This window comes from Panthera pardus, unplaced genomic scaffold (genome assembly GCF_024362965.1).
Source record: "Panthera pardus isolate Hobbes unplaced genomic scaffold, ASM2436296v1 HiC_scaffold_8, whole genome shotgun sequence".
Classification (NCBI taxonomy): domain Eukaryota; kingdom Metazoa; phylum Chordata; class Mammalia; order Carnivora; family Felidae; genus Panthera; species Panthera pardus.
This window is the reverse complement of record NW_026527013.1, coordinates 11036205-11045241: the sequence shown is the minus strand read 5'-3', so window position 1 is coordinate 11045241 and position 9037 is coordinate 11036205. Positions and strand designations below refer to the sequence as shown.

The window sequence follows — 9037 nt, the reverse complement described above, 5'->3', positions numbered from 1 at the left end:
TTTAAAACGCAAACAGGCATATGCTAGAGGGTTTTATTTTGCACTTATTTCATTACCTGGAGGACGAATTTATGTTGGGGTTTATTGGCCATTTACTTTCCCTGTCGTAAATTATCAGTGTAATTTCTTTGCCTTTTACATTGAGTCTGAGTTTTCTTTTCCTTGTTTGTTGCTCCTGCTGAATCATTTTCTTCCTTCCTCTTGATTGCATTTTTTCACACAAATAATTCTACTCCTGAAACCAATATTACACTATATTTTAACCAACTAGAATGTAAATAAAAACTTAAAAAAACAAAAAAAAATTTGCAAATTTTAAGCCAAGTTTACTATTTGCTGTTTAATTCTTGTATGTATGTACAGATATATTTTCTGGGTGGTGTGAGAGAGTATAAACTTTGAGTGGTGAAATCTACCAGTCAGCCATACTTTCTCCCCACCCCTTGCTTTCTATGTGCCTTGTAGTAATAAAGTGCCTTTTGTATGTATTGCCACCTACCTCCCATCTGTGCTTCCTCACTGCTACCTTTTGTTTTGTGATTGGATCTATTTTCTAAACTAGAAATCGTCCTTCTGCGTCCTGTGGAAACGTGAATTTCCCTTGCATTCAACTTATATCTTTCTCACAAGTGTGTGAGACCCCACCTGTGTTTGTATAGGATGAAATTATAATTTTATAGTCTGCTCCCTGCATTATTTTTAAAGTCAGTTATAATCATAATTTTTGTTTTCCTATTCTTTTTTGAGGTTTTTGCCTATTCCATTTTGATTTTGAGACGTGTGTTAATGTGATGAAATTATATTTTATATCTTCTCCTACAGAAGAGTCTTTTTAACTCAATTTTAATTAATAAGTTTATTTTGAATTCACTATTTATCCAAGTTTTCTTCTCTCTGCTATTCCTTGTATTTTATAAGTTCCATTTTCTAAAAATGTTTTGCTATATAAATGCACACCTTTATGAAACAGCAAAAAAATGAATGAAAGAAGTGAGGTCCTGCTCATTTGGATCTTACATTAAATGAAGAAAGCAGAGTGGGGGAAATAAATGTGTATATGACACAAGGTTCTCAGGGATAGACATATGAAGAAAGGAAACACGTTTTTGCACACTCACGTGCACACACATGTAACTCAACAAGGAGAACCACGAGCGATTGGTCTGCACCCTGACCACGTACGACGTGCTCTGATATTATCTGTTGTGCCTTAGTTTTTCTATTCTAGTTTATTCCTGCAAACCACACCCTGACCCCACAAATGGTCCCAGTCTCAGAATATGGACATCATTCCTCTCCTTGGTTCTCTGTTCCTGTGCTAATAGCTCCCTGTTTGTGTTCTCTCTCTTGTCATTGACAACTCCTGTGAGCACAATCTCTCATTCGTTCATGCAATATGCATTTATTACTACTGTCCCCAACCAAACTATGTCTGGGGGTAAAGGGTGGGAGTAAGGATAACATGTCCAGGGCACCCACAGTCTAGCAGGGAAACATATATGGAATTAAATAAAAATTACAGTGATAACACCACATCTAAATTATCACAAAAGAAAGTCTTTTTTTTCTTGTGGGAATGTCAAAACACACACACACAGTCACACACACACTCACACACATTCATGAAGGAGACGACTCCTTGCTGTCTGAAAGAGGAGATGGGAGTTTCAAGACAGAAGAGGTGAAAACTTCCAAATAGACCAGTGGATGATTCCAACCAGAGGGGAAGCAGGTGTGTAGGGGCTCGGAGTCTTGAGACTGGGGCTTGAGATGAAGCTACAACTCAAGTTCACTGTTGGTAGAATTGATGTGAGTGAGGCAGCATGAGTGCAAAGCTGTTGGGCCAGTCAGGGGAGGCAAGCCAAGTGTTGGAAATATGGATTTGGGGTTCATTCTCCAGTGGGGAGTCAGATGAAAGCATTAAATCAGGAAGGTGGACAGTAAAGTAATTGTAATATAGAGAGATCTCTCGGGGGTAAATGTGAATATTGGCTAGAGGGGTGCTAGCCTGTGATGGGTGGAGAGAGGAAGAAAACTGAAATAGGGCTGTATACCTGAGGCCCCAGAAGTGGGGAAGTGATGGGGACTTTGAGAGAAGAAAAAGTCGCTCAAATCTCCTCACCAGTAAGAAGCACTCATTATCCATTGAGGGAACTATGCTAAGTTCTTTATGGCACATTCACTAAATCTGCCAACCACCTGAGCAGGATAGATACCTCTAGCCCTACTATTTGGGGAAGGATATTAGCATTGACAATAGTTTGGTTGGGATGGTGGGGGAAAAGAAGAGAGGGAAGCAAACCAGAAGAGACTAATAAAGATAGAGAACAAATTGAGGGTTGATGGAGGCAGGTGGGTGAGGGATGGGCTAGATGGGTCATGGGGATTAAGGAGGGCAATTGCTGCCATGAGCACTGGGTGTTGTAAGTGATGAATCACTGATTTCTACTCCTGAAAACAATATGTTGCCCTGTATGTTACCTGAGTAGAATTTAAATGAAAAAAAGAGTAGTTTGCTTGGTTCTCCAAGTTCAAAAAGCAAACATATGTAGATCCAAAATTCAAGACACGAGTCTCTGATGATGATGATGGTTTTGCATTTTATATCATTTATAAGAGGTGGGGTTTTGTTAGCAAATAACCTTTTAAAATCCGCCACTTTTGTTGTACTCTGTACATTACCCTTAGAGAATTGTGGGGGTTTTCCCTTGCTTGTTATTTAGCGGGATGTCTTGATAACCTAGACATCCTAACTTTTCCTTTTAGATAAATTGCTTTTTGCCGCTTTATTATTCTGGGCATCAAGGAGATGTACCTGGGGTTGGGGTGTTGCCAGAACCAGGGACACTTTCTCGTCATCACCACCAGGGGCCACCTGAGCTCATTAGATCTTTCTCCCCACTTTTCTTGCTGTCAGTTTTTGAATTTGATTTTTGTTTCTGTAAATACTGGACACAAAATGATCACCTTAAATTCGAGACCCATATCTACATGCTCACTGGAGACTTATCTACTAGAATTTGGATGTTTTTGCAACTTATAGGAAAGACAATCTGATATTGAACAGCTTGCCTTGTATCATTGTTTGCCTAATTATTGTGACTGGAGGTGAGAATAGTCTGGTTGTGACATGGTCCAAGGAGGCTATAGAGCATGTGTGTGTGTGTGTGTGTGTGTGTTTGTGTGTGTGTATGTGATGAGCAGGTCTCAAGACAGAGGTCCTGGAACCCATACCTCCAATACGTGACCCTTAAAGTAAAGGTGCCAGATTACTACTGACAATGAATATAAGAAGGGTGCCTATTTCTATTCAAAGATTCCTTGGAGAGGAAATTAATAAAGTGCAAGGAACACCATGTGAAGGAGGGGTTCCTTGTGCCGGGAAGTTTCATCAGTGTCCGGGAGGCCACCTCATTCCTCCACATTCCCTGCCACCACCTCTCATCAGTCTTCCTCTCGCTCCTTCCCCTGGACACACTGGCTTTCTTTTGAGCCTGGGTCTTTAACACAATATGCAAACAACAAAAGGCAGCATGGTGAAGGGGAGTGGGAGACACTGGCTTCCGGTTGAGGAATTCCTTCCATGTTCAGGAAGGGGAGACTCACAGGAGTGAAAGGCCCAGCGGAGGGAATACTGTCAGTGATGCTGTCACAGGCTGTGTGGTGACAGATGGCAGCTCCAAGCCTGGTGAGCAGGGCGTGATGTTGACACTTGTCGAATCACTGTGTGGCGCCCCCCAAACTAACGTGACCTGGTGTGTCGACCACCCTCATGCTTTAAAAAATTAATTTAAAAAACCCACGTCTTTCCTCAGAGCCGTCGCACTCATAGTTCCCTCCGACGGGCACGCTCTTCCCCAGAGGACCTTGTGTCTCCTGTCTCCTCGAGGGCTCTGTTTACATGTGTGCCTGTGTGCCCGAACAACCAGGAAGAGCCATCCCTCCATCCACGCTTCCCTTTACACAGGCTTTGTTTTTCTTCACAGCACCTGTCACCCCTGATATTTTATCTGGTCTCCTTTGCTTATCCCCTTTCTCCATCACTGAACCCTCCAGGCTTTTGTTTCTTGACAGTTATACTCTTTACCTGGAGGTTAGTGAGTGTTCAAAGTTATTCCTCAAACGTATGACAGATTTCAGAATTTCTCATTAAAAATATATAATAGATGAGTAGTTGGGGAAAAAGCTAACTGGGGGATGTGAAGCCCTAGTTAGAGCTGGCATGGGGAAGGGATTTTTCCCCTGAGATTTTTCCCTGAGAGGGGAAATTTCTGTAAAAAACTATAGATATTGATCTTTTGAATGCAAAATAAGAATTGTAGAATTTCAACGATATTTGCAATGTTCATTTTGAGAAAATTAGTCATGTTATTTCTTTGTTCCTCAGTAGTCATCTCCAGCATATGGAAACAGGAAATGATACACAAATTTCAGAGTTTAATCTTCTGGGATTTTCAAAGGGACCAGAGCTGCAGCCCCTCACATTTGGGCTTTTCCTCTCCATGTACCTGATCACTGTGTTTGGCAACCTGCTCATCCTCCTGGCCGTCAGCTCTGACTCCCGCCTCCACATGCCCATGTACTTCTTCCTGGCCAACCTGTCCTTTGTAGACATTTGCTTCACCTCCACCACCGTCCCGAAGATGCTCTGGAACATCCAGACCCAGAGCAAAGTCATAACCTATGCAGGCTGCATCACTCAGATGAACTTTTTCCTTCTCTTTGCTGGATTGGACAACTTTCTACTGTCTGTGATGGCTTATGACCGGTTTGTGGCCATCTGTTACCCCCTGAACTATATGGTCATCATGAACCCCCGGCTCTGTGGGCTGCTGGTCCTGGTGTCCTGGATCACGAGTGTCCTGCATTCTTTGTTACAAACTTCAATGGTGCTGCAGCTGTCCTTCTGTACAGAGGTAGAAATCCCCCACTTTTTCTGTGAACTCAATCAGATGATCCAACTTGCCTGTTCTGACACCTTTATTAATAACTTGGTGATGGATCTTGCAGCTGTACTGCTGGGTGGTGCTCCCCTGGCTGGGGTCCTTTACTCTTATTCTAAGATAGTTTCCTCCATACGTAGGATCTCATCAGTTCTGGGCAAGTATAAAGCATTTTCCACCTGTGCGTCTCACCTCTCGGTTGTCTCCTTATTTTATTGTACGAGCCTAGGAGTGTACCTCAGCTCTGCTGCTACCCAGAGCTCCCTCTCAAGTGCCACAGCCTCAGTGATGTACACGGTGGTCACACCCATGTTGAACCCCTTCATCTACAGCCTGAGGAACAAAGACATAAAGAGGGCTCTGAAAAGAATCGTTGGCATTCCAGCAATGCATGGGACAATCGTCCTGAGGCCAAAGACATGCCCATGATTGCAGGGCTCAGAGCCTCAGAGCCAGGAACTCCTAATCTTTGATCAGTCTGGGGAAGTAGAACCTGCTCCTTCTATTTATTTCCTGGCATTTCCGTTTGTGTGAATTCAACTTCTCTATACATTGAGGTAACTCACTTTATCAAGCTTCTGCTCGGTCTGGTATACCATTTCATCTTTCTCCACTTTCATACGTTCCCAGTGTTTTCCCAATTGTTGGATCACAAATGCCTGGAAATTTCTTTACCTTACGATGGAAAAGTTGGTCTCCTTAAAAATAATTTCATTTCAAATGATTTCTACCATGCCACATAAATTTTCCCTAATTTTCCCCAAAGAATAATCCCAAGGTGGGTTATTCATGTGGAAAAACACTACATTTGGCCCCTAGGCCCTCAACATAATTTTCTTGTAGATGAAAATACAAAACCACTGCTTTCACCTGGAGTCTGTCAATCCCTTTTAAGTCCCTTCCTTAAGAACTCTTTGATGATGTGGACTCTAGCAAGGGTCCATTTAAGCCTCAGGCTATTGACACCAAGGCTTAGGTAGGAAACCCCAGGCATTTGCTTATGCCCTTGGGCTTGTGGACATTCCCACAAGTGTTTCCCTGACCAGAGCGTATGCTGTGACTGCCCTGGCCTTTGGGTTCTTATTTTGGTCACAAGACACACCTCAGCAACACCCATCTGGGAACTCTAAAAACACAAGGTTCATTGCTCACAAATGTTGAGGGCACATGGGATTCCCAAAAGCCATTGAAGGAGGTCTCAGAGAGGGAGAGACTTTAACAGGGAAGGAAAGAGAGCACTATGAAGGATCTGGCTCTTGGGGGGTCCATGGGGGGAGTGACTATGTTTTTCTGGGCTCATTTTTTATGGAGAATTTAAAACATGAGTGGAGTTGGAGGATGGGCCGAATGGGCCAAGGAGAGGGGGAATGGAGTGATGGAAAGATCAATAATGAGAATGGAAGACACAGTGTATGGAACATAGTCATCGATGATGTACTAGCGGTAATGCGACAGGTGTCAGTACACCTGTGTGAGCCCCCCATAAGTACAGAGAAGTTGAATCACTGTATTGCAGACCTGAAACTAAGGTAACATCATGTGTCAAATACACTCATGTAAACAGTTAAAGAAAAGGAATAAAATATTATCCCCCAGTACTCAAAAATAACAACAGCAAAAACCAGACAAAAAGCCCAGTAATGGAATGTGGGCACCGAATGGGAAAAGCAGGGTCACTCACAGTTGTTACCTAGATTACCAGGGCTTTCTAATGGGGGGATTTGTGGGAGGGGTGGCCTGCATGATTGTATAGTAACTGATTAATACACTTGGCAATGTGTTAATACGAATGGTGGTCTTTGAAATGGATGCCTCAGAAATCAAAAGCCTAATGTCAGGATATTACTGTACAAACAGGCTTCTGTGTCTCATAACTGGACTCTGTTGTTGTTGTTGTTGTTGTTGTTGTTTTTCTGTTATTCAGCCCGGGGTCCAGAGGCCTATCATAGCCACTGGCAAAAACTGATGAGCAAATCTGTACCTCCCCGTGGAGTCAACATGGAAAGACAAATTGGAATAAACACATTGATCTAATATGTTCTTGGTGTCAGAGGAGACCATAAACCCGAGGAGGCAAAACACGCATTGTGTTCCTATGCAAAATATTTCTTTTTCATGCGCTGCCTCTATTTATTGAAGCATGGAGGCTTTTGTCCGCAGCTGAGGTGGTTTGTTCACTGAGGTACGGGGTTGCTTAGTGTCTTCTGTTTTATCTCCGAATTCACTTCCCGTTTCTTCTGAAAGCTTTGCAACGCTACCTACTATCATGAGTCTTCCTACCGTCGCATGAAATAGGTTCCTTTTCCCAGTATTTGTCACAAATGATGGCAAATGAACAGTATCAGCCCCACCCATTTCGTGCCTCTGCCCCTCTCTGAAATCGCTCCCACCTGCACGACCAGAGGATGCTTCACACGAGAGCTGGATGTCCTGCTGGCATGTGGCTCAGGGTCCCCAGTTGTTCTGCACAAACATGCATGTCCTTCAAACTCTCCCAGTTACCCAGAACGGAGCCCACTTGTTCGTAACGTCGTGGGAAATAAACTTGAATCACAGAACCATCATGAGTGCTCTCCTCAACGTCAGATCATTTGCCACAAATAAAAATCAGCACATCTTCTAAGTGTCTAAGGTCCGCTCGCTTGGGTTATTGTGTCAGTCAGCTACTGCTGTATAACAGGCGGTCCCTGTCAAATGACATATCATAATACCTTTACAATCAAATGGAATCATGTGCAGGGGAGCGTTTCTGATCTCTGCTGGGCTCCTCGTGGGTCTGGGGTCAGGTGTGAATCTCTACATTGTTTTTCTCTTGTTGAGCTTGGCTGTAGTGCTCTTCTGTTTTCAACCAATTTATGGTCAGATACGGTTCCCGTATGGAGGTTAATCTTTTCTTTATAGAAACAAACTGCTTTATCATGTGAATTACTTAAATGTAATTCCATCGTTCATACATCCATATTAACATTTGGCTTCCTTCCCCATTAGAAGTGCCATCTCCCAGCTCTCTTAAGTGAGAATCAGCTACCCGTTCTCTAGATCCTAACCTTAGCCATGCCCCATTCGATTTTTTTCCACTGAATTAAATCATCGGAGTGTAATTACACACTATAACCTGCATTATGTAAAGTGTGCGCTTTGGTGAATTAAAGGAGCCACACGCAAATGAACAGGAGATGTTTCCAGTTTCTATTTGTGTATATGGTAATACTGTCACATAAGCTCTAACTGCTTTGCTGGAGAGTTTCTTTTCTAAGTTTATTTATTTTGAGAGAGAGAGAGAGAAGGAGAGAGAGAGAGAGATGGGGAGGGGCAGAGACAGGGAGAATCCGAAGCAGGCTCCACAGTGTCAGCCCTGATGCAGGGCTCAGTGCCATGATGTTAGGTAACTTCTAAACATTCAAGCATCCTGAGACTTTGCTGAGTTCATGTATCAGCTCTAGCAGTTTTTTGGTGGAGTCTTTTGAGTTTTCCATGTAGAGTATCTTTGCCAATTTGGATGCCTTTATTTCATTTTGTTGTCTGATTGCTGAGGCTAGGACTCCCAACACTATGTTAAACAGCAGCGGTGAGAGTGGACATCCCCGTCATGCTGCTGATCTTCGGGGGAAAGCTCTCAGTCTTCTCCCATGGAGGGTGATAGTAGCTGTGGGCCTTTTTTTGTACGGCTTTTATGGTGTTAAGGTATGTTCCTTCTATCCCGACTTTCTTGAGGATTTTTATCAAGAAAGATTCTGTATTCTGGTGAATGCTTTTTCTGCATCCACTGACAGGATCATATGGTTCTTGTCCTTTCTTCTATTAATGTGATGTATCACATCGATTTGCAAACATTGAACCAGACTTGCAGCTCAGGAATGAATCCCATGTGATCATGGAGAATAATTCTTTGGATACACTGTTGAATTCAATTTGCTAGTATCTTAAGAATTTTTGCAGGATATAAAATCAATGTACAGAAATCGGTTGCATTTCTATACAGCAATAATGAAGCAACAGAAAGAGAAATCAAGGAATTGATCCCATATACATAGACCTGGAGGAAACTGTAACTCACAGTGGTGCTGTGAGTTGACTCATCAGGAAGGGGTCAC

At 42.8% G+C, this 9037-nt stretch overlaps 1 protein-coding gene across 1 annotated transcript; it reads left to right on the top strand.

Annotated features, from left to right (window-relative positions):
* The first annotated feature begins 4338 nt into the window (after nt 1-4338).
* Nucleotides 4339-5372, top strand: LOC109261263 (olfactory receptor-like protein OLF4). The gene has a single exon (XM_019439837.2). It carries the CDS (start codon nt 4404-4406, stop codon nt 5370-5372), a length of 969 nt encoding a protein of 322 aa, XP_019295382.2. The 5' UTR covers nt 4339-4403.
* The last annotated feature ends 3665 nt before the right edge of the window (nt 5373-9037 follow it).

Coding starts and splice junctions, on each gene's coding strand:
- LOC109261263 (XM_019439837.2), top strand. CDS start 4,404: ATGGAAACAGGAAATGATACACAAATTTCAGAGTTTAATCTTCTGGGA.